At 46.8% G+C, this 25,000-nt stretch overlaps 1 protein-coding gene across 1 annotated transcript in view; it reads right to left on the minus strand.

Annotated features, from left to right (window-relative positions):
* The window catches only part of trip11 (thyroid hormone receptor interactor 11), an 84,474-nt gene that overhangs the window by 20,425 nt on the left and 39,049 nt on the right, over positions 1–25,000 (minus strand). Inside the window, exons 20-27 of the mRNA XM_031787677.1 lie at positions 24,895–24,999; positions 9,111–9,644; positions 6,605–6,715; positions 6,160–6,330; positions 5,319–5,468; positions 3,144–3,337; positions 2,119–2,282; positions 1,271–1,374 (exon numbers count right to left, since the gene is read on the minus strand). Of these exons, the coding sequence (XP_031643537.1) occupies positions 1,271–1,374; positions 2,119–2,282; positions 3,144–3,337; positions 5,319–5,468; positions 6,160–6,330; positions 6,605–6,715; positions 9,111–9,644; positions 24,895–24,999 (1,533 nt within the window). The remainder of the gene's footprint in view (positions 1–1,270; positions 1,375–2,118; positions 2,283–3,143; positions 3,338–5,318; positions 5,469–6,159; positions 6,331–6,604; positions 6,716–9,110; positions 9,645–24,894; position 25,000) is intronic.

The raw sequence follows: 25,000 nt of genomic DNA on the forward strand, positions 1-25,000 counted from the left end.
ACCAGGTAGGCTCGGTTGAGAACACCTTTATTTAACCAGGTAGGCTAGTTGAGAACACCTTTATTTAACCAGGTAGGCTAGTTGAGAACACCTTTATTTAACCAGGTAGGCTAGTTGAGAACACCTTTATTTAACCAGGTAGGCTAGTTGAGAACACCTTTATTTAACCAGGTAGGCTAGTTGAGAACACCTTTATTTAACCAGGTAGGCTAGTTGAGAACACCTTTATTTAACCAGGTAGGCTAGTTGAGAACACCTTTATTTAACCAGGTAGGCTAGTTGAGAACACCTTTATTTAACCAGGTAGGCTAGTAGAGAACACCTTTATTTAACCAGGTAGGCTAGTTGAGAACACCTTTATTTAACCAGGTAGGCTAGTAGAGAACACCTTTATTTAACCAGGTAGGCTAGTTGAGAACACCTTATTTAACCAGGTAGGCTAGTTGAGAACACCTTTATTTAACCAGGTAGGCTAGTTGAGAACACCTTTATTTAACCAGGTAGGCTAGTTGAGAACACCTTTATTTAACCAGGTAGGCTAGTTGAGAACACCTTTATTTAACCAGGTAGGCTAGTTGAGAACACTTTATTTAACCAGGTAGGCTAGTTGAGAACACCTTTATTTAACCAGGTAGGCCGGTTGAGAACACCTTTATTTAACCAGGTAGGCCAGTTGAGAACACCTTTATTTAACCAGGTAGGCCGGTTGAGAACACCTTTATTTAACCAGGTAGGCTAGTTGAGAACACCTTTATTTAACCAGGTAGGCTAGTTGAGAACACCTTTATTTAACCAGGTAGGCTAGTTGAGAACACCTTTATTTAACCAGGTAGGCTAGTAGAGAACACCTTTATTTAACCAGGTAGGCCAGTTGAGAACAAGTCCTCATTTACAATTGCGACCTGGCCAAGATAAAGCAAAGCAGTTCGACACAAACAACACAGAATTACATACGGAATAAACAAACATACAGTCAATAATACAGTAGAAACAAGTCTATATACAATGTGAGCAAATGAGGTGAGATAAGGGAGGTAAAGGCAAAATAAGGCCATGGTGGCAAAGTAAATACAATATCGCAAGTAAAACACTGGAATGGTAGATTTGCAGTGGAAAAATGTGCAAAAGTAGAGATAGAAATAATGGGGTGCAAAGGAGCAAAATAAATAAATAAATACAGTAGGGGGAGAGGTAGTTGTTTAGGCTAACATAAGGACTATATGATTGAGGAGTGGATGTGTACTTGATGAGTCGTTCTGAAGTGTCCTACCTGAAGTGCTGAGGCCATGTCCTCCAGTTTAAGTGCTTTTCTTCTCCACTCGTCCTTCTCCCTCTTGTATTTATCGAGCTCTGACGAATACATGGCTTTCTCTTCTGTTGGGAGGAGAACAGAGAGAAGAGGTTCATATCTTTATAAAGACCAGTAGAGCTCTACTTCCTCTGTCGGAGTTGATGTTGCCTTTAGATGAGACTGGTCCCAGATCTGTGTGTGGTATAGCATCAAGTTGGCTATACAGCACTAACAGATCTGGATACCAGGCTATGTTCTCACTACAGCCTCAGTGACCATAGAGTTGGCTATACAACACTAATAGATCTGGATACCAGGCTATATTCTCCCTACAGCCTCAGAGACCATAGAGTTGGCTATACAACACTAACAGATCTGGATACCAGGCTATATAATCACTACAGCCTCAGTGACCATAGAGTTGGCTATACAGCACTAACAGATCTGGATACCAGGCTATATTCTCCCTACCGCCTCAGTGACCATAGAGTTGGCTATACAACACTAACAGATCTGGATACCAGGCTATATAATCACTACAGCCTCAGTGACCATAGAGTTGGCTATACAGCACTAACAGATCTGGATATCAGGCTATATTCTCCCTACAGCCTCCTTGACCATAGAGTTGGCTATACAACACTAACAGGTCTGGATACCAAAAATAAACAACATGCATTACAGCAGAGAGGCTAGCCTGGTCCCAGGCCTGTTAGTGCTCTTACCAACTCCTACGGTCCTTATCATGGCATTACATCGATCATTAGACGCCATCTACACAGCACAAACTGATCTGGGACCAGACAAGCGGAGGCCAGTAGTCTTGCCTTGCTGGAACTGCTCTAGCACCATCTGGAGGTTGGACAGGGACATGGCGTACTGGTTGACCTGGTCCCGTGCTGCTCTGAGCTGAGTCAAGGCCTCGTCTCTCTGCCTCACCGTTCCACTCAGCTGCTCCTGGAGAGACTCCACCTGGAGAGACGCCTGGTGGCTACGAGACAAACAAAGAAGAAGGATGACTCGCGTTTTCCTCCTCCCCCTTTGCTACCCAAACCTCGCTGCGTCTAACATCGAGTGGCTGCTGCCAACACACCGACTCAACTCCAGCCACTTTAATAATGGAAATGGATGTAAAATATATCACTAGCCACTTTAAACAATGCTACTTAATATAATGTTTACATACCCTACATTATTCATCTCATATGTCTACGTATATACTGTACTCTATATCATCTACTGCATCTTTATGTAATACATGTATCACTAGCCACTTTAACTATGCACTTTGTTTACATACTCATCTCATATGTATATACTGTACCCTATATCATCTACTGCATCTTTATGTAATACATGTATCACTAGCCACTTTGTTTACATACTCATCTCATATGTATATACTGTACCCTATATCATCTACTGCATCTTGCCTATGCCGTTCTGTACCATCACTCATTCATATATCTTTATGTACATATTCTTTATCCCCTTACACTGTGTATAAGACAGTAGTTTTGGAATTGTTAGGTTACTCGTTGGTTATTACTGCATTATCGGAACTAGAAGCACAATCGTTTCACTACACTCGCATTAACATCTGCTAACCATGTGTATGTGACAAATAAATTTGATTTGATAGTGCAGAACAAACTTTCAATTGGACGTACATTTCTGTGTGTTCGTGGACACGGGACAATAACTCAACCAACACCAGTGATAAACAGACCATCTGTTTTCAAGGGGTCTTGTTCATTAGGACACACAGTAGCAAAAAAAAAATTCAAGACGTTTCAAAAACGTTCAGATAGTACTTCCCTGTTTCATCTTCGTGCCTACTGAACATGTTTACCTGGTGCTCTCCACCTGACTGGAGGAAGTGGCCAGTCTGTCGTCCAATAGCGTGACTCTCTTGCGTAGCTCCGCCTCCCTGTCCTCCGCGGCGAGGACCTCCCGTGTGTAGGACTCCTCTATCTCCAGCAGGTGGTTACGTAGTCGGTCCAGCTCCAACTTCAACCGCTGCTCTCTGTCCTTCACATGCTGCAGCTGAGAGAGAGGAGACAGACGGTTCGAGAGAGAGGAGACAGACGGTTCGAGAGAGAGGAGACAGACGGTTCGAGAGAGAGGAGACAGACGGTTCGAGAGAGAGGAGACAGACGGTTCGAGAGAGAGGAGACAGACGGTTCGAGAGAGAGGAGACAGACGGTTCGAGGAGACAGACGGTTCGAGAGAGAGGAGACAGACGGTTCGAGGAGACAGACGGTTCGAGAGAGAGGAGACAGACGGTTCGAGAGAGAGGAGACAGACGGTTCGAGAGAGAGGAGACAGACGGTTCGAGAGAGAGGAGACAGACGGTTCAAGGAGACAGACGGTTCAAGGAGACAGACGGTTTGAGAGAGAGGAGACAGACGGAGAGAGAAAAACAGAGAGAGAGAGAGAGAGAGAGAGATATATACAGGGAGAGGGGTCACATGGGGGTTTGATATTTACCAACAGCAGAACCAATTTCACTACAAATAATATTTGATGGCCATATACTATCCATAAATATATCTGATAAGGAATGTATCATGTATCGTTTCGCCTGCGACTGCGTTCCGTATCGCCTGCGACTGCGTTCCGTATCGCCTGCGACTGCGTTCCGTATCGCCTGCGACTGCGTTCCGTATCGCCTGCGACTGCGTTCCGTATCGCCTGCGACTGCGTTCCGTATCGCCTGCGACTGCGTTCCGTATCGCCTGCGACTGCGTTCCGTATCGCCTGCGACTGCGTTCCGTATCGCCTACGACTGCGTTCCGTATCGCCTACGACTGCGTTCCGTATCGCCTACGACTGCGTTCCGTATCGCCTACGACTGCGTTCCGTATCGCCTACGACTGCGTTCCGTATCGCCTACGACTGCGTTCCGTATCGCCTACGACTGCGTTCCGTATCGCCTACGACTGCGTTCCGTATCGCCTACGACTGCGTTCCGTATCGCCTACGACTGCGTTCCGTATCGCCTACGACTGCGTTCCGTATCGCCTACGACTGCGTTCCGTATCACCTACGACTGCGTTCCGTATCGCCTACGACTGCGTTCCGTATCGCCTACGACTGCGTTCCGTATCGCCTACGACTGCGTTCCGTATCGCCTACGACTGCGTTCCGTATCGCCTACGACTGCGTTCCGTATCGCCTACGACTGCGTTACGTATCGCCTACGACTGCGTTACGTATCGAATGTGTTGTGTATTGGTTATGAATGTTGAAGGTATCGGTTATGAATGTGTTGTGTATCGGTTATGAATGTTGAAGGTATCGGTTATGAATGCGTTGTGTATCGGTTATGTATTGTGTTGTGTATCAATTATGAATGTGGTGTGTATTGGTTTTGAATGTGTTGTGTATTGGTTATGAATGTGTTTACAACCCCCCTAAGAGGTGTCCTTCAAATAATAGCAGTGTGTGATGGGGTGGGCGATATGGCCAAAATATCTTACGATACATTTCACACTTTTTACGCCCTTTTATGTTTTTGAATAATAAAAGACCACCATTTCCCTACCAGAAACCCTGGACGGGCCACCATTTCCCTACCAGAAACCCTGGACGGGCCACCATGTCCCTACCAGAAACCCTGGACGGGCCACCATGTCCCTACCAGAAACCCTGGACGGGCCACCATGTCCCTACCAGAAACCCTGGACGGGCCACCATGTCCCTAACAGAAACCCTGGACGGGCCACCATTTCCCTACCAGAAACCCTGGACGGGCCACCATTTCCCTACCAGAAACCCTGGACGGGCCACCATGTCCCTACCAGAAACCCTGGACGGGCCACCATGTCCCTAACAGAAACCCTGGACGGGCCACCATGTCCCTAACAGAAACCCTGGACGGGCCACCATGTCCCTAACAGAAACCCTGGACGAGCCACCATGTCCCTAACAGAAACCCTGGACGGGCCACCATTTCCTTAACAGAAACCCTGGACGGGCCACCATTTCCTTAACAGAAAACCTGGTGTGTGTCCATCCATCCTACCTCTGTCTGTACGGCTGTCGTCTCCATCTGTTTCTGTTTGAGAGCCAGCATGACCTGGTCTCTCTCCTGCTGGAAGGCCACAGCTTTCTCCTGCATGGACCTCAGCTCGTTCAGGAGCTGGTTGAGCTCTCCAGACTTCTGGCTGTTGCCCTGGGAAACGTATCAATAAAAATATAATTTTTTTTGATCAAACAGCTGGTTCTGCTTCCCGCTCTTCTGATTGTTGCCATGGGACACCGCAATGGAACGGTCAGGTTATGAAAACACACAGACCTGATAGGTGCAGTGAAAGTGTTGATTTACAGGGTCAGGAAAGAATACATTATTGATCAGTTTGAGAAAAGATTTAACCAAAGTGTTCGAAAATGTATGTAAACTATTTAAATAGCCTATTTTACTTCTTTGATTGAATTTCTCTGTCCTTCACTAGATCTGTAATCTATTACTAATTATAAACTGGGTGGTTCCAGCCCTGAATGCTGATTGGCTGACAGCCATGGTATATCAGACCGTATACCACGGGTATGACAAAACGTTTACTTACACTGCTCTAATTTACGTTGGTAACCAGTTTATAATAGCAATAAGGGACCTCTGGGGTTTGTGGTATATGGCCAATATACCACGGCTATGGGCTGTATCCAGGCACTCCGCGTTGCGTCGTACTTAAGAACAACCCTTAGCCGTGGTATATTGGCCATAAACCACACCTCCTCTGGCCTTATCACTTCAATAAAGGATTTGAGTTATGGCATTTTAAGTCCCCCCCAAAATAATTATCCCAAAATGTGTAGTTAGTAGTTTACAGTAACTGATTTTTGTACAGAACAAACATCCTAACCTGTTCTCTGTCCTTGAGCATCTTCTCCATGGCGGCAGCCTTCTCCGACATGGCGCTTCTCTCAAACTCCTTCTCCCTCATGAGGAGGGACACCTGCATGTTGGTCTCCTGCAGGGCTCTGAACTCTGACTCCTTCTCCCGGCTCCGTTGGGCCACAGCCTCGTTCTCATCCTTCAATACAATTCAAATAACTTTCAAATTGTCCAGGTTTCAGCCAACAACGGAAATATATCTTATATCTCTCAATCCCCTCCAGACAGCACACTTGACCCTCACACAAGAGGGTCAAGCTGCAGTCTAGTGCCACTGGATAGAGAGCATGTTGTGGGTTTAAGGGCCTTGCTCAACTTAGCAGCCCTCCAGATTTCAGGTCAATCCAGCCCAGGATTCGAACTGGCTACCTTCCGGTTAAAAGTTTGAACTCCTGAGCCGCTGGGCTACCTACCTTCAGCTTCCTGGTATCCATCTCCAGGATAAGAGCTCGCTCCTTCAGGTTGGTCACGGCTTGTTTTAACACCTCGTTGTCGCTCTCACGGTTCCTCAGGCTCTCACTCACCTGGAGAAATAAACAAATGCACTGAAAGAATGGCTGCTAGAACTTCCTACTTTGCACCTATGTGGACACTCAAAATGGCTGCTAGAACTTCCTACTTTGCACCTATGTGGACACTCAAAATGGCTGCTAGAACTTCCTACTTTGCACCTATGTGGACACTCAAAATGGCTGCTAGAACTTCCTACTTTGCACCTATGTGGACACTCAAAATGGCTGCTAGAACTTCCTACTTTGCACCTATGTGGACACTCAAAATGGCTGCTAGAACATCCTACTTTGCACCTATGTGGACACTCAAAATGGCTGCTAGAACATCCTACCTTTGCACCTATGTGGACACTCAAAATGGCTGCTAGAACATCCTACCTTTGCACCTATGTGGACACTCAAAATGGCTGCTAGAACATCCTTCCCTTGCACCTATGTGGACACTCAAAATGGCTGCTAGAACATCCTACCTTTGCACCTATGTGGACACTCAAAATGGCTGCTAGAACATCCTTCCCTTGCACCTATGTGGACACTCAAAATGGCTGCTAGAACTTCCTACCTTTGCACCTATGTGGACACTCAAAATGGCTGCTAGAACATCCTACCTTTGCACCTATGTGGACACTCAAAATGGCTGCTAGAACGTCCTACTTTGCACCTATGTGGACACTCAAAATGGCTGCTAGAACATCCTTCCCTTGCACCTATGTGGACACTCAAAATGGCTGCTAGAACATCCTACCTTTGCACCTATGTGGACACTCAAAATGGCTGCTAGAACATCCTACCTTTGCACCTATGTGGACACTCAAAATGGCTGCTAGAACATCCTTCCCTTGCACCTATGTGGACACTCAAAATGGCTGCTAGAACATCCTACCTTTGCACCTATGTGGACACTCAAAATGGCTGCTAGAACATCCTTCCCTTGCACCTATGTGGACACTCAAAATGGCTGCTAGAACTTCCTACCTTTGCACCTATGTGGACACTCAAAATGGCTGCTAGAACATCCTACCTTTGCACCTATGTGGACACTCAAAATGGCTGCTAGAACGTCCTACTTTGCACCTATGTGGACACTCAAAATGGCTGCTAGAACATCCTTCCCTTGCACCTATGTGGACACTCAAAATGGCTGCTAGAACATCCTACCTTTGCACCTATGTGGACACTCAAAATGGCTGCTAGAACATCCTACCTTTGCACCTATGTGGACACTCAAAATGGCTGCTAGAACATCCTACCTTTGCACCTATGTGGACACTCAAAATGGCTGCTAGAACATCCTACCTTTGCACCTATGTGGACACTCAAAATGGCTGCTAGAACATCCTACCTTTGCACCTATGTGGACACTCAAAATGGCTGCTAGAACGTCCTACTTTGCACCTATGTGGACACTCAAAATGGCTGCTAGAACATCCTACCTTTGCACCTATGTGGACACTCAAAATGGCTGCTAGAACTTCCTACTTTGCACCTATGTGGACACTCAAAATGGCTGCTAGAACATCCTACCTTTGCACCTATGTGGACACTCAAAATGGCTGCTAGAACATCCTACCTTTGCACCTATGGGGACACTCAAAATGGCTGCTAGAACATCCTACCCTTGCACCTATGTGGACACTCAAAATGGCTGCTAGAACATCCTACCTTTGCACCTATGTGGACACTCAAAATGGCTGCTAGAACTTCCTACTTTGCACCTATGTGGACACTCAAAATGGCTGCTAGAACTTCCTACTTTGCACCTATGTGGACACTCAAAATGGCTGCTAGAACATCCTACCTTTGCACCTATGTGGACACTCAAAATGGCTGCTAGAACATCCTACCTTTGCACCTATGTGGACACTCAAAATGGCTGCTAGAACATCCTACCTTTGCACCTATGTGGACACTCAAAATGGCTGCTAGAACATCCTACCCTTGCACCTATGTGGACACTCAAAATGGCTGCTAAAACGTCCTACTTTGCACTTATGTGGACACTCAAAATGGCTGCTAAAACGTCCTACCTTTGCACCTATGTGGACACTCAAAATGGCTGCTAAAACGTCCTACTTTGCACCTATGTGGATACTCAAAATGGCTGCTAGAACGTCCTACTTTGCACCTATGTGGACACTCAAAATGGCTGCTAGAACGTCCTACTTTGCACCTATGTGGACACTCAAAATGGCTGCAGTCCACCATTTATGACATAATTCACTTGAATTGACCGTTGTACTCATTCTAATGAAGGGGTCATTAGTCACTTGATTCAGTTGATTTTTTGAATATAGATGTTATTTACAGTTACATTTAAGTCTTAATAGCGCACACGCTGTGCCTTCCTCATATCTCACACACACACACACACACACACACACACACACACACACACACACACACACACCTGGGTGAGTTGATCTCCTTTAGTCTTGATGAGCAGGTCTTTCTCCCTGACAGAGCGCTGCAGAACGTCCAGTCTCTCTCTGACCTGTCTGGCCTCCTCGGCCTGGCCTCGCTGCTCGCTGTCTGACACCTGGGCTGAGTTACACAGGCGGTGGTTATTCTCCTGCAAGGTCCTGATCATAGTCTCCCTCTCAGACAGGAGGGCTCTCAGAGACTCCAACTCCTGTCTCAGTCCTTCCTGGTTCCCTGGTGTTGCAGGTGCTGCCACCTGGTGTCTGGGAGGTTCCACTGCAGCAGGAGGCTGGGCAGTAGACGTCAGGGCAGCAGACAGTGGGGTGACTTGGGGACTCTGCGCCACACTGTCCAGTTTCCCCAGGAGGACATCTTTAGTACTGCTCAGCTGGCTGATGGTCTGTTGGACGTGGGCTAGTTCGTGACTGAGACTGCCGAGCTTCCTCTCCTTCTGCTCATAGCTGTGGATCAGACGGCTATAGTCCACGGAGAGAGTCGAGGTGCAGTCGTTGTCTGCATCCACCTATAGGATCAGAGACACACAGTCCTTTATTCATCCCAATAAGGCTGCTGAAAGACGAATCACTAGTAGGTTCAGCGGGCTGGCCGACACGTCACGTGGGGTTGACAGAAGGGGTTGGGCGATGTCGACCTTTGTCCTATCGTGATCATGTACCCATAAGACACCCCAATTGGGAACCGCCCCCCCCCAAAAAATAAACAGAAAACTCAGCAAAAAAAAACATGACAAAAGATTATGTTGTTGAAAGACATTCCTTTCAGGTGGAGGAGAAGAAGAGATCTGTCTGTGTGTCATGATGGACCAGTGTCTGATGAGGGACAGGCTGTCTTAACGTAGTGAGTTAGATTACAGGAATACATCATGATGGACCAGTGAATGTCTGATGAGTGTCTATGGTGATGTCTACGGGGTCTATGGTGATGTCTACAGGGTCTATGGTGATGTCTACGGGGTCTATGGTGATGTCTACAGGGTCTATGGTGATGTCTACAGGGTCTATGGTGATGTCTACGGGGTCTATGGTGATGTCAGGTGGAGGAGAAGAAGAGATCTGTCTGTGTGTCATGATGGACCAGTGTCTGATGAGGGACAGGCTGTCTTAACGTAGTGAGTTAGATTACAGGAATACATCATGATGGACCAGTGAATGTCTGATGAGTGTCTATGGTGATGTCTACGGGGTCTATGGTGATGTCTACAGGGTCTATGGTGATGTCTACGGGGTCTATGGTGATGTCTACAGGGTCTATGGTGATGTCTACAGGGTCTATGGTGATGTCTACGGGGTCTATGGTGATGTCAGGTGGAGGAGAAGAAGAGATCTGTCTGTGTGTCATGATGGACCAGTGTCTGATGAGGGACAGGCTGTCTTAACGTAGTGAGTTAGATTACAGGAATACATCATGATGGACCAGTGAATGTCTGATGAGTGTCTATGGTGATGTCTACGGGGTCTATGGTGATGTCTACGGGGTCTATGGTGATGTCTACAGGGTCTATGGTGATGTCTACAGGGTCTATGGTGATGTCTACGGGGTCTATGGTGATGTCAGGTGGAGGAGAAGAAGAGATCTGTCTGTGTGTCATGATGGACCAGTGTCTGATGAGGGACAGGCTGTCTTAACGTAGTGAGTTAGATTACAGGAATACATCATGATGGACCAGTGAATGTCTGATGAGTGTCTATGGTGATGTCTACGGGGTCTATGGTGATGTCTACAGGGTCTATGGTGATGTCTACGGGGTCTATGGTGATGTCTACAGGGTCTATGGTGATGTCTACAGGGTCTATGGTGATGTCTACAGGGTCTATGGTGATGTCTACGGGGTCTATGGTGATGTCAGGTGGAGGAGAAGAAGAGATCTGTCTGTGTGTCATGATGGACCAGTGTCAGATGAGGGACAGGCTGTCTTAACGTAGTGAGTTAGATTACAGGAATACATCATGATGGACCAGTGAATGTCTGATGAGTGTCTATGGTGATGTCTACGGGGTCTATGGTGATGTCTACGGGGTCTATGGTGATGTCTACAGGGTCTATGGTGATGTCTACAGGGTCTATGGTGATGTCTACGGGGTCTATGGTGATGTCTACGGGGTCTATGGTGATGTCAGGTGGAGGAGAAGAAGAGATCTGTCTGTGTGTCATGATGGACCAGTGTCAGATGAGGGACAGGCTGTCTTAACGTAGTGAGTTAGATTACAGGAATACATCATGATGGACCAGTGAATGTCTGATGAGTGTCTATGGTGATGTCTACGGGGTCTATGGTGATGTCTACGGGGTCTATGGTGATGTCTACAGGGTCTATGGTGATGTCTACAGGGTCTATGGTGATGTCTACGGGGTCTATGGTGATGTCTACGGGGTCTATGGTGATGTCAGGTGGAGGAGAAGAAGAGATCTGTCTGTGTGTCATGATGGACCAGTGTCAGATGAGGGACAGGCTGTCTTAACGTAGTGAGTTAGATTACAGGAATACATCATAATGGACCAGTGAATGTCTGATGAGTGTCTATGGTGATGTCTACGGGGTCTATGGTGATGTCTACGGGGTCTATGGTGATGTCTACAGGGTCTATGGTGATGTCTACGGGGTCTATGGTGATGTCTACGGGGTCTATGGTGATGTCTACAGGGTCTATGGTGATGTCTACAGGGTCTATGGTGATTAGGGTCTATGGTGATGTCTACGGGGTCTATGGTGATGTCTACAGGGTCTATGGTGATGTCTACAGGGTCTATGGTGATGTCTACAGGGTCTATGGTGATGTCTACAGGGTCTATGGTGATGTCTACAGAGTCTATGGTGATGTCTATAGGGTATATGGTGATGTCTATAGGGTCTATGGTGATGTCTATAGGGTCTATGGTGATGTCTACAGGGTCTATGGTGATGTCTACAGGGTCTATGGTGATGTCTACAGGGTCTATGGTGATGTCTATGATGATGTCTACAGGGTCTATGGTGATGTCTACAGGGTCTATGGTGATGTCTATGGTGATGTCTACAGGGTCTATGGTGATGTCTACAGGGTCTATGGTGATGTCTACAGGGTCTATGGTGATGTCTATAGGGTCTATGGTGATGTCTATGGTGATGAATACAGGGTCTATGGTGATGTCTACGGGGTCTATGGTGATGTCTACAGGGTCTATGGTGATGTCTATAGGCTCTATGGTGATGTCTATGGTGATGTCTACAGGGTCTATGGTGATGTCTACAGGGTCTATGGTGATGTCTACAGGGTCTATGGTGATGTCTACAGGGTCTATGGTGATGTCTACAGGGTCTATGGTGATGTCTACAGGGTCTATGGTGATGTCTATAGGGTCTATGGTGATGTCTACAGGGTCTATGGTGATGTCTAAAGGGTCTATGGTGATGTCTAAAGGGTCTATGGTGATGTCTACAGGGTCTATGGTGATGTCTATAGGGTCTATGGTGATGTCTATGGTGATGTCTACAGGGTCTATGGTGATGTCTACAGGGTCTATGGTGATGTCTACAGGGTCTATGGTGATGTTTATAGGGTCTATGGTGATGTCTATGGTGATGTTTACAGGGTCTACAGTGATGTCTACGGGGTCTATGGTGATGTCTACGGGGTCTATGGTGATGTCAGGTGGAGGAGAAGAAGAGATCTGTCTGTGTGTCATGATGGACCAGTGTCAGATGAGGGACAGGCTGTCTTAACGTAGTGAGTTAGATTACAGGAATACATCATGATGGACCAGTGAATGTCTGATGAGTGTCTATGGTGATGTCTACGGGGTCTATGGTGATGTCTACGGGGTCTATGGTGATGTCTACAGGGTCTATGGTGATGTCTACAGGGTCTATGGTGATGTCTACGGGGTCTATGGTGATGTCTACGGGGTCTATGGTGATGTCAGGTGGAGGAGAAGAAGAGATCTGTCTGTGTGTCATGATGGACCAGTGTCAGATGAGGGACAGGCTGTCTTAACGTAGTGAGTTAGATTACAGGAATACATCATAATGGACCAGTGAATGTCTGATGAGTGTCTATGGTGATGTCTACGGGGTCTATGGTGATGTCTACGGGGTCTATGGTGATGTCTACGGGGTCTATGGTGATGTCTACGGGGTCTATGGTGATGTCTACGGGGTCTATGGTGATGTCTACAGGGTCTATGGTGATGTCTACAGGGTCTATGGTGATGTCTACAGGGTCTATGGTGATGTCTACGGGGTCTATGGTGATGTCTACAGGGTCTATGGTGATGTCTACAGGGTCTATGGTGATGTCTACAGGGTCCTATGGTGATGTCTACAGGTCTATGGTGATGTCTACAGGGTCTATGGTGATGTCTATAGGGTATATGGTGATGTCTATAGGGTCTATGGTGATGTCTATAGGGTCTATGGTGATGTCTACAGGGTCTATGGTGATGTCTACAGGGTCTATGGTGATGTCTACAGGGTCTATGGTGATGTCTATGGTGATGTCTACAGGGTCTATGGTGATGTCTACAGGGTCTATGGTGATGTCTACAGGGTCTATGGTGATGTCTATAGGGTCTATGGTGATGTCTATGGTGATGAATACAGGGTCTATGGTGATGTCTACGGGGTCTATGGTGATGTCTACAGGGTCTATGGTGATGTCTATAGGCTCTATGGATGTCTATGGTGATGTCTACAGGGTCTATGGTGATGTCTACAGGGTCTATGGTGATGTCTACAGGGTCTATGGTGATGTCTACAGGGTCTATGGTGATGTCTACAGGGTCTATGGTGATGTCTACAGGGTCTATGGTGATGTCTACAGGGTCTATGGGTGATGTCTACAGGGGTCTATGGTGATGTCTAACAGGGTCTATGGTGATGTCTATAGGGTCTATGGTGATGTCTATAGGGTCTATGGTGATGTCTACAGGGTCTATGGTGATGTCTACAGGGTCTATGGTGATGTCTACAGGGTCTATGGTGATGTCTATAGGGTCTATGGTGATGTCTACAGGGTCTATGGTGATGTCTACAGGGTCTATGGTGATGTCTACAGGGTCTATGGTGATTGTCTATAGGGTCTATGGTGATGTCTATGGTGATGTTTACAGGGTCTACAGTGATGTCTACGGGGTCTATGGTGATGTCTATAGGCTCTATGGTGATGTCTATGGTGATGTCTACGGGGTCTATGGTGATGTCTACGGGGTCTATGGTGATGTCTATAGGCTCTATGGTGATGTCTATGGTGATGTCTACAGGGTCTATGGTGATGTCTACAGGGTCTATGGTGATGTCTTTAGGGTCTATGGTGATGTCTATAGGGTCTATGGTGATGTCTATAGGGTCTATGGTGATGTCTACAGGGTCTATGGTGATGTCTATAGGGTCTATGGTGATGTCTACGGGGTCTATGGTGATGTCTACAGGGTCTATGGTGATGTCTACAGGGTCTATGGTGATGTCTATAGGGTATATGGTGATGTCTATAGGGTCTATGGTGATGTCTATAGGGTCTATGGTGATGTCTACAGGGTCTATGGTGATGTCTACAGGGTCTATGGTGATGTCTACAGGGTCTATGGTGATGTCTATGGTGATGTCTACAGGGTCTATGGTGATGTCTACAGGGTCTATGGTGATGTCTACAGGGTCTATGGTGATGTCTATAGGGTCTATGGTGATGTCTATGGTGATGAATACAGGGTCTATGGTGATGTCTACGGGTCTATGGTGATGTCTACAGGGTCTATGGTGATGTCTACAGGGTCTATGGTGATGTCTATAGGCCTCTATGGTGATGTCTATGGTGATGTCTACAGGGTCTATGGTGATGTCTACAGGGTCTATGGTGATGTTCTACAGGGTCTATGGTGATGTCTACAGGGTCTATGGTGATGTCTACAGGGTCTATGGTGATGTCTACAGGGTCTATGGTGATGTCTACAGGGTCTATGGTGATGTCTACAGGGTCTATGGTGATGTCTATAGGGTCTATGGTGATGTCTATAGGGTCTATGGTGATGTCTACAGGGTCTATGGTGATGTCTACAGGGTCTATGGTGATGTCTACAGGGTCTATGGTGATGTCTACAGGGTCTATGGTGATGTCTATAGGGTCTATGGTGATGTCTATGGTGATGTCTACAGGGTCTATGGTGATGTCTACAGGGTCTATGGTGATGTCTATAGGGTCTATGGTGATGTTTACAGGGTCTACAGTGATGTCTACGGGGTCTATGGTGATGTCTATAGGCTCTATGGTGATGTCTATGGTGATGTCTACGGGGTCTATGGTGATGTCTACGGGGTCTATGGTGATGTCTATAGGCTCTATGGTGATGTCTATGGTGATGTCTACAGGGTCTATGGTGATGTCTACAGGGTCTATGGTGATGTCTATAGGGTCTATGGTGATGTCTATAGGGTCTATGGTGATGTCTACAGGGTCTATGGTGATGTCTACAGGGTCTATGGTGATGTCTATAGGGTCTATGGTGATGTCTACGGGGTCTATGGTGATGTCTATATGGTCTATGGTGATGTCTAAAGGGTCTATGGTGATGTCTACAGGGTCTATGGTGATGTCTACAGGGTCTATGGTGATGTCTACAGGGTCTATGGTGATGTCTACAGGGTCTATGGTGATGTCTATAGGGTCTATGGTGATGTCTACAGGGTCTATGGTGATGTCTACAGGTCTATGGGATGTCTACAGGGTATGGTGATGTCTACAGGGTCTATGGTGATGTCTACAGGGTCTATGGTGATGTCTACAGGGTCTATGGTGATGTCTACAGGGTCTATGGTGATGTCTATAGGGTCTATGGTGATGTCTATGGTGATGTCTACAGGGTCTATGGTGATGTCTATGGTGATGTCTACAGGGTCTATGGTGATGTCTACAGGGTCTATGGTGATGTCTACAGGGTCTATGGTGATGTCTACAGGGTCTATGGTGATGTCTACAGGGTCTATGGTGATGTCTACGGGGTCTATGGTGATGTCTATAGGGTCTATGGTGATGTCTATGGTGATGTCTACAGGGTCTATGGTGATGTCTACAGGGTCTATGGTGATGTCTACAGGGTCTATGGTGATGTCTACAGGGTCTATGGTGATGTCTATAGGTCTATGGTGATGTCTATGGTGATGTCTACAGGGTCTATGGTGATGTCTACAGGGTCTATGGTGATGTCTACAGGGTCTATGGTGATGTCTATAGGGTGTATGGTGATGTCTATGGTGATGTCTACAGGGTCTATGGTGATGTCTACAGGGTCTATGGTGATGTCTACAGGGTCTATGGTGATGTCTACAGGGTCTATGGTGATGTCTACAGGGTCTATGGTGATGTCTATGGTGATGTCTATAGGCTCTATGGTGATGTCTACAGGGTCTATGGTGATGTCTACAGGGTCTATGGTGATGTCTACAGGGTCTATGGTGATGTCTACAGGGTCTATGGTGATGTCTACGGGGTCTATGGTGATGTCTACAGGGTCTATGGTGATGTCTACAGGGTCTATGGTGATGTCTACGGGGTCTATGGTGATGTCTACAGGGTCTATGGTGATGTCTATAGGGTCTATGGTGATGTCTATAGGGTCTATGGTGATGTCTATAGGGTCTATGGTGATGTCTATAGGGTCTATGGTGATGTCTATAGGGTCTATGGTGATGTCTACAGGGTCTATGGTGATGTCTACAGGGTCTATGGTGATGTCTACAGGGTCTATGGTGATGTCTATAGGGTCTATGGTAATGTCTACGGGGTCTATGGTGATGTCTACAGGGTCTATGGTGATGTCTACAGGGTCTATGGTGATGTCTATGGTGATGTCTATAGGGTCTATGATGATGTCTATGGGGTCTATGGTGATGTCTACGGGGTCTATGGTGATGTCTACAGGGTCTATGGTGATGTCTACAGGGTCTATGGTGATGTCTACAGGGTCTATGGTGATGTCTACAGGGTCTATGGTGATGTCTATGGTGATGTCTACAGGGTCTATGGTGATGTCTACAGGGTCTATGGTGATGTCTACAGGGTCTATGGTGATGTCTACAGGGTCTATGGTGATGTCTACGGGGTCTATGGTGATGTCCTATAGGGTCTATGGTGATGTCTATGGTGATGTCTACAGGGGTCTATGGTGATGTCTACAGGGTCTATGGTGATGTCTACAGGGTCTATGGTGATGTCTACAGGGTCTATGGTGATGTCTATAGGGTCTATGGTGATGTCTATGGTGATGTCTACAGGGTCTATGGTGATGTCTACAGGGTCTATGGTGATGTCTACAGGGTCTATGGTGATGTCTATAGGGTCTATGGTGATGTCTATGGTGATGTCTACAGGGTCTATGGTGATGTCTACAGGGTCTATGGTGATGTCTACAGGGTCTATGGTGATGTCTATAGGCTCTATGGTGATGTCTATGGTGATGTCTATAGGCTCTATGGTGATGTCTATGGTGATGTCTACAGGGTCTATGGTGATGTCTACAGGGTCTATGGTGATGTCTACAGGGTCTATGGTGATGTCTACAGGGTCTATGGTGATGTCTACAGGGTCTATGGTGATGTCTACAGGGTCTATGGTGATGTCTACAGGGTCTATGGTGATGTCTACAGGGTCTATGGTGATGTCTACAGGGTCTATGGTGATGTCTATAGGGTCTATGGTGATGTCTATAGGGTCTATGGTGATGTCTATAGGGTCTATGGTGATGTCTATAGGGTCTATGGTGATGTCTACAGGGTCTATGGTGATGTCTACAGGGTCTATGGTGATGTCTACAGGGTCTATGGTGATGTCTATAGGGTCTATGGTGATGTCTACGGGGTCTATGGTGATGTCTACAGGGTCTATGGTGATGTCTATGGTGATGTCTATATAGGGTCTATGATGATGTCTATGGGGTCTATGGTGATGTCTACGGGGTCTATGGTGATGTCTACAGGGTCTATGGTGATGTCTACAGGGTCTATGGTGATGTCTACAGGGTCTATGGTGATGTCTATGGTGATGTCTACAGGGTCTGTGGTGATGTCTATAGGGTCTATGGTGATGTCTATGGTGACGTCTACAGGGTCTGTGGTGATGTCTATAGGGTCTGTGGTGATGTCTATAGGGTCTATGGTGATGCCTATGGTGATGTCTACAGGGTCTATGGTGATGTCTATGGTGATGTCTACAGGGTCTGTGGTGATGTCTACAGGGTCTGTGGTGATGTCTACAGGGTCTATGGTGATGTCTACAGGGTCTATGGTGATGTCTACAGGGTCTATGGTGATGTCTACAGGGTCTATGGTGATGTCTACAGGGTCTATGGTGATGTCTACAGGGTCTATGGTGATGTCTACAGGGTCTATGGTGATGTCTACAGGGTCTATGGTGATGTCTACAGGGTCTATGGTGATGTCTATAGGGTCTATGGTGATGTCTATGGTGATGTCTATGGTGATGTCTATAGGGTCTGTGGTGATGTCTACAGGGTCTGTGGTGATGTCTACAGGGTCTATGGTGATGTCTACAGGGTCTATGGTGATGTCTACAGGGTCTATGGTGATGTCTACAGGGTCTATGGTGATGTCTACAGGGTCTATGGTGATGTCTACAGGGTCTATGGTGATGTCTACAGGGTCTATGGTGATGTCTATGGTGATGTCTACAGGGTCTGTGGTGATGTCTATAGGGTCTATGGTGATGTCTATGGTGACGTCTACAGGGTCTGTGGTGATGTCTATAGGGTCTATGGTGATGCCTATGGTGATGTCTACAGGGTCTATGGTGATGTCTATGGTGATGTCTACAGGGTCTGTGGTGATGTCTACAGGGTCTGTGGTGATGTCTACAGGGTCTATGGTGATGTCTACAGGGTCTATGGTGATGTCTACAGGGTCTATGGTGATGTCTACAGGGTCTATGGTGATGTCTACAGGGTCTATGGTGATGTCTACAGGGTCTATGGTGATGTCTACAGGGTCTATGGTGATGTCTACAGGGTCTATGGTGATGTCTACAGGGTCTATGGTGATGTCTACAGGGTCTATGGTGATGTCTATAGGGTCTATGGTGATGTCTATGGTGATGTCTATGGTGATGTCTATAGGGTCTGTGGTGATGTCTACAGGGTCTGTGGTGATGTCTACAGGGTCTATGGTGATGTCTACAGGGTCTATGGTGATGTCTACAGGGTCTATGGTGATGTCTACAGGGTCTATGTGATGTCTACAGGGTCTATGGTGATGTCTACAGGGTCTATGGTGATGTCTACAGGGTCTATGGTGATGTCTATAGGGTCTATGGTGATGTCTATGGTGATGTCTACAGGTCTATGGTGATGTCTATGGTGATGTCTACAGGTCTGTGGTGATGTCTACAGGGTCTGTGGTGATGTCTATAGGGTCTATGGTGATGTCTACAGGGTCTATGGTGATGTCTACAGGGTCTATGGTGATGTCTACAGGGTGTATGGTGATGTCTACAGGGTCTATGGGTGATTCTACAGGGTCTATGGTGATGTCTATGGTGATGTCTATGGTGATTCTATAGGGTCTGTGGTGATGTTTACAGGGTCTGTGGTGATGTCTACAGGGTCTATGGTGATGTCTACAGGGTCTATGGTGATGTCTACAGGGTCTATGGTGATGTCTACAGGGTCTATGGTGATGTCTACAGGGTCTATGGTGATGTCTACAGGGTCTATGGTGATGTCTACAGGGTCTATGGTGATGTCTACAGGGTCTATGGTGATGTCTACGGGGTCTATGGTGATGTCTATGGTGATGTCTACAGGGTCTATGGTGATGTCTACAGGGTCTATGGTGATGTCTACAGGGTCTATGGTGATGTCTACAGGGTCTATGGTGATGTCTACAGGGTCTATGGTGATGTCTATAGGGTCTATGGTGATGTCTATGGTGATGTCTACAGGGTCTATGGTGATGTCTACAGGGTCTATGGTGATGTCTACAGGGTCTATGGTGATGTCTATAGGGTCTATGGTGATGTCTATGGTGATGTCTACAGGGTCTATGGTGATGTCTACAGGGTCTATGGTGATGTCTACAGGGTCTATGGTGATGTCTACAGGGTCTATGGTGATGTCTACAGGGTCTATGGTGATGTCTATGGTGATGTCTATAGGCTCTATGGTGATGTCTATGGTGATGTCTACAGGGTCTATGGTGATGTCTACAGGGTCTATGGTGATGTCTACAGGGTCTAATGGTGATGTCTACAGGGTCTATGGTGATGTCTACAGGGTCTATGGTGATGTCTACAGGGTCTATGGTGATGTCTACAGGGTCTATGGTGATGTCTATAGGGTCTATGGTGATGTCTATAGGGTCTATGGTGATGTCTATAGGGTCTATGGTGATGTCTATAGGGTCTATGGTGATGTCTACAGGGTCTATGGTGATGTCTACAGGGTCTATGGTGATGTCTACAGGGTCTATGGTGATGTCTATAGGGTCTATGGTGATGTCTACGGGGTCTATGGTGATGTCTACAGGGTCTATGGTGATGTCTATGGTGATGTCTATAGGGTCTATGATGATGTCTATGGGGTCTATGGTGATGTCTACGGGGTCTATGGTGATGTCTACAGGGTCTATGGTGATGTCTACAGGGTCTATGGTGATGTCTACAGGGTCTATGGTGATGTCTATGGTGATGTCTACAGGGTCTGTGGTGATGTCTATAGGGTCTATGGTGATGTCTATGGTGACGTCTACAGGGTCTGTGGTGATGTCTATAGGGTCTGTGGTGATGTCTATAGGGTCTATGGTGATGCCTATGGTGATGTCTACAGGGTCTATGGTGATGTCTATGGTGATGTCTACAGGGTCTGTGGTGATGTCTACAGGGTCTGTGGTGATGTCTACAGGGTCTATGGTGATGTCTACAGGGTCTATGGTGATGTCTACAGGGTCTATGGTGATGTCTACAGGGTCTATGGTGATGTCTACAGGGTCTATGGTGATGTCTACAGGGTCTATGGTGATGTCTACAGGGTCTATGGTGATGTCTACAGGGTCTATGGTGATGTCTATAGGGTCTATGGTGATGTCTATGGTGATGTCTATGGTGATGTCTATAGGGTCTGTGGTGATGTCTACAGGGTCTGTGGTGATGTCTACAGGGTCTATGGTGATGTCTACAGGGTCTATGGTGATGTCTACAGGGTCTATGGTGATGTCTACAGGGTCTATGGTGATGTCTACAGGGTCTATGGTGATGTCTATAGGGTCTATGGTGATGTCTATGGTGATGTCTACAGGGTCTATGGTGATGTCTATGGTGATGTCTACAGGGTCTGTGGTGATGTCTACAGGGTCTATGGTGATGTCTACAGGGTCTATGGTGATGTCTACAGGGTCTATGGTGATGTCCTACAGGGTGTATGGTGATGTCTACAGGGTCTATGGTGATGTCTACAGGGTCTATGGTGATGTCTATGGTGATGTCTATGGTGATGTCTATAGGGTCTGTGGTGATGTCTACAGGGTCTGTGGTGATGTCTACAGGGTCTATGGTGATGTCTACAGGGTCTATGGTGATGTCTACAGGGTCTATGGTGATGTCTACAGGGTCTATGGTGATGTCTACAGGGTCTATGGTGATGTCTACAGGGTCTATGGTGATGTCTACAGGGTCTATGGTGATGTCTACAGGGTCTATGGTGATGTCTACAGGGTCTATGGTGATGTCTACAGGGTCTGTGGTGATGTCTACAGGGTCTGTGGTGATGTCTACAGGGTCTGTGGTGATGTCTACAGGGTCTGTGGTGATGTCTACAGGGTCTGTGGTGATGTCTACAGGGTCTATGGTGATGTCTACAGGGTCTATGGTGATGTCTATAGGGTCTATGGTGATGTCTATGGTGATGTCTATGGGGTCTATGGTGATGTCTACAGGGTCTATGGTGATGTCTACAGGGTCTATGGTGATGTCTACAGGGTCTATGGTGATGTCTACAGGGTCTATGGTGATGTCTACAGGGTCTATGGTGATGTCTACAGGGTCTATGGTGATGTCTACAGGGTCTATGGTGATGTCTACAGGGTCTATGGTGATGTCTACAGGGTTCTATGGTGATGTCTACAGGGTCTACGGTGATGTCTATAGGGTCTACGGTGATGTCTATAGGGTCTACGGTGATGTCTATGGGGTCTACAGTGATGTCTATAGGGTCTATGGTGATGTCTACAGGGTCTACGGTGATGTCTATGGGGTCTATGGTGATGTCTACGGGGTCTATGGTGATGTCTACGGGGTCTATGGTGATGTCTACGGGGTCTATGGTGATGTCTATAGGGTCTATGGTGATGTCTATGGTGATGTCTATAGGGTCTATGGTGATGTCTACAGGGTCTACGGTGATGTCTATGGGGTCTATGGTGATGTCTACGGGGTCTATGGTGATGTCTACGGGGTCTATGGTGATGTCTACGGGGTCTATGGTGATGTCTATAGGGTCTATGGTGATGTCTATGGTGATGTCTATGGTGATGTCTACATGGTCTATGGTGATGTCTATGGTGATGTCTATAGGGTCTATGGTGATGTCTATGGTGATGTCTACAGGGTCTATGGTGATGTCTACGGGGTCTATGGTGATGTCTACAGGGTCTATGGTGATGTCTACAGGGTCTATGGTGATGTCTACGGGGTCTATGGTGATGTCTACAGGGTCTATGGTGATGTCTACAGGGTCTATGGTGATGTCTACAGGGTCTATGGTGATATCTACAGGGTCTATGGTGATGTCTATGGTGATGTCTACAGGGTCTGTGGTGATGTCTATAGGGTCTATGGTGATGTCTATGGTGACGTCTACAGGGTCTGTGGTGATGTCTATAGGGTCTGTGGTGATGTCTATAGGGTCTATGGTGATGTCTATGGTGATGTCTACAGGGTCAATGGTGATGTCTATGGTGATGTCTACAGGGTCTGTGGTGATGTCTACAGGGTCTGTGGTGATGTCTATAGGGTCTATGGTGATGTCTACAGGGTCTATGGTGATGTCTACAGGGTCTATGGTGATGTCTACAGGGTCTATGGTGATGTCTACAGGGTCTATGGTGATGTCTACAGGGTCTATGGTGATGTCTACAGGGTCTATGGTGATGTCTACAGGGTCTATGGTGATGTCTACAGGGTCTATGGTGATGTCTACAGGGTCTATGGTGATGTCTACAGGGTCTATGGTGATGTCTATGGTGATGTCTACAGGGTCTACGGTGATGTCTATAGGGTCTACGGTGATGTCTATAGGGTCTACGGTGATGTCTATGGGGTCTACAGTGATGTCTATGGGGTCTACAGTGATGTCTATAGGGTCCACAGCGATGTCTATAGGGTCTATGGTGATGTCTACAGGGTCTACGGTGATGTCTATGGGGTCTATGGTGATGTCTACGGGGTCTATGGTGATGTCTATAGGGTCTATGGTGATGTCTATGGTGATGTCTATGGTGATGTCTACATGGTCTATGGTGATGTCTATGGTGATGTCTATGGTGATGTCTATAGGGTCTATGGTGATGTCTATGGTGATGTCTACAGGGTCTATGGTGATGTCTACGGGGTCTATGGTGATGTCTACAGGGTCTATGGTGATGTCTACGGGGTCTATGGTGATGTCTACAGGGTCTATGGTGATGTCTACAGGGTCTATGGTGATGTCTACAGGGTCTATGGTGATATCTACAGGGTCTATGGTGATGTCTATGGTGATGTCTACAGGGTCTGTGGTGATGTCTATAGGGTCTATGGTGATGTCTATGGTGACGTCTACAGGGTCTGTGGTGATGTCTATAGGGTCTGTGGTGATGTCTATAGGGTCTATGGTGATGTCTATGGTGATGTCTACAGGGTCAATGGTGATGTCTATGGTGATGTCTATAGGGTCTGTGGTGATGTCTATAGGGTCTATGGTGATGTCTACGGGGTCTATGGTGATGTCTACAGGGTCTATGGTGATGTCTATAGGGTCTATGGTGATGTCTACAGGGTCTGTGGTGATGTCTACAGGGTCTATGGTGATGTCTACAGGGTCTATGGTGATGTCTACAGGGTCTATGGTGATGTCTACAGGGTCTATGGTGATGTCTATGGTGATGTCTACAGGGTCTATGGTGATGTCTATAGGGTCTATGGTGATGTCTATGGTGATGTCTACAGGGTCTATGGTGATGTCTATAGGGTCTGTGGTGATGTCTACAGGGTCTGTGGTGATGTCTACAGGGTCTGTGGTGATGTCTACAGGGTCTATGGTGATGTCTACAGGGTCTATGGTGATGTCTACAGGGTCTATGGTGATGTCTACAGGGTCTATGGTGATGTCTACAGGGTCTATGGTGATGTCTACAGGGTCTATGGTGATGTCTACAGGGTCTATGGTGATGTCTATAGGGTCTATGGTGATGTCTATGGTGATGTCTACAGGGTCTATGGTGATGTCTATGGTGATGTCTACAGGGTCTGTGGTGATGTCTACAGGGTCTATGGTGATGTCTACAGTCATCGTAGCATCTGTCAACAGACAGTGGGATGGGATTTCACAAGTTCTCACATCTTTCTAATTTGGGAAGGGACATTGGGCCATCTGCAGAGTTTCCGTTTGGGGTGACTTCGCCAATCGTTTGGGGGTGACTTCGCCAATTGAGTTACTACTTTATCTTAACAGTATTACTGCTGGGCAGGCTCCTTATCATTACATATGATACATGATTCATTATTATAATATATTATGATGGTTACCTGTCCCTGTAGCTTGTGGAGCTCCTCTACCAACTGGCCAGATTCATGCTGCATGTTCTTTACTGTGGTGATCACCTGCATCTTCCACTCCTCCATCTTCTTCACC

The sequence above is a fragment of the Oncorhynchus kisutch genome, linkage group LG14 (assembly GCF_002021735.2).
Source record: "Oncorhynchus kisutch isolate 150728-3 linkage group LG14, Okis_V2, whole genome shotgun sequence".
Lineage (NCBI taxonomy): Eukaryota > Metazoa > Chordata > Actinopteri > Salmoniformes > Salmonidae > Oncorhynchus > Oncorhynchus kisutch.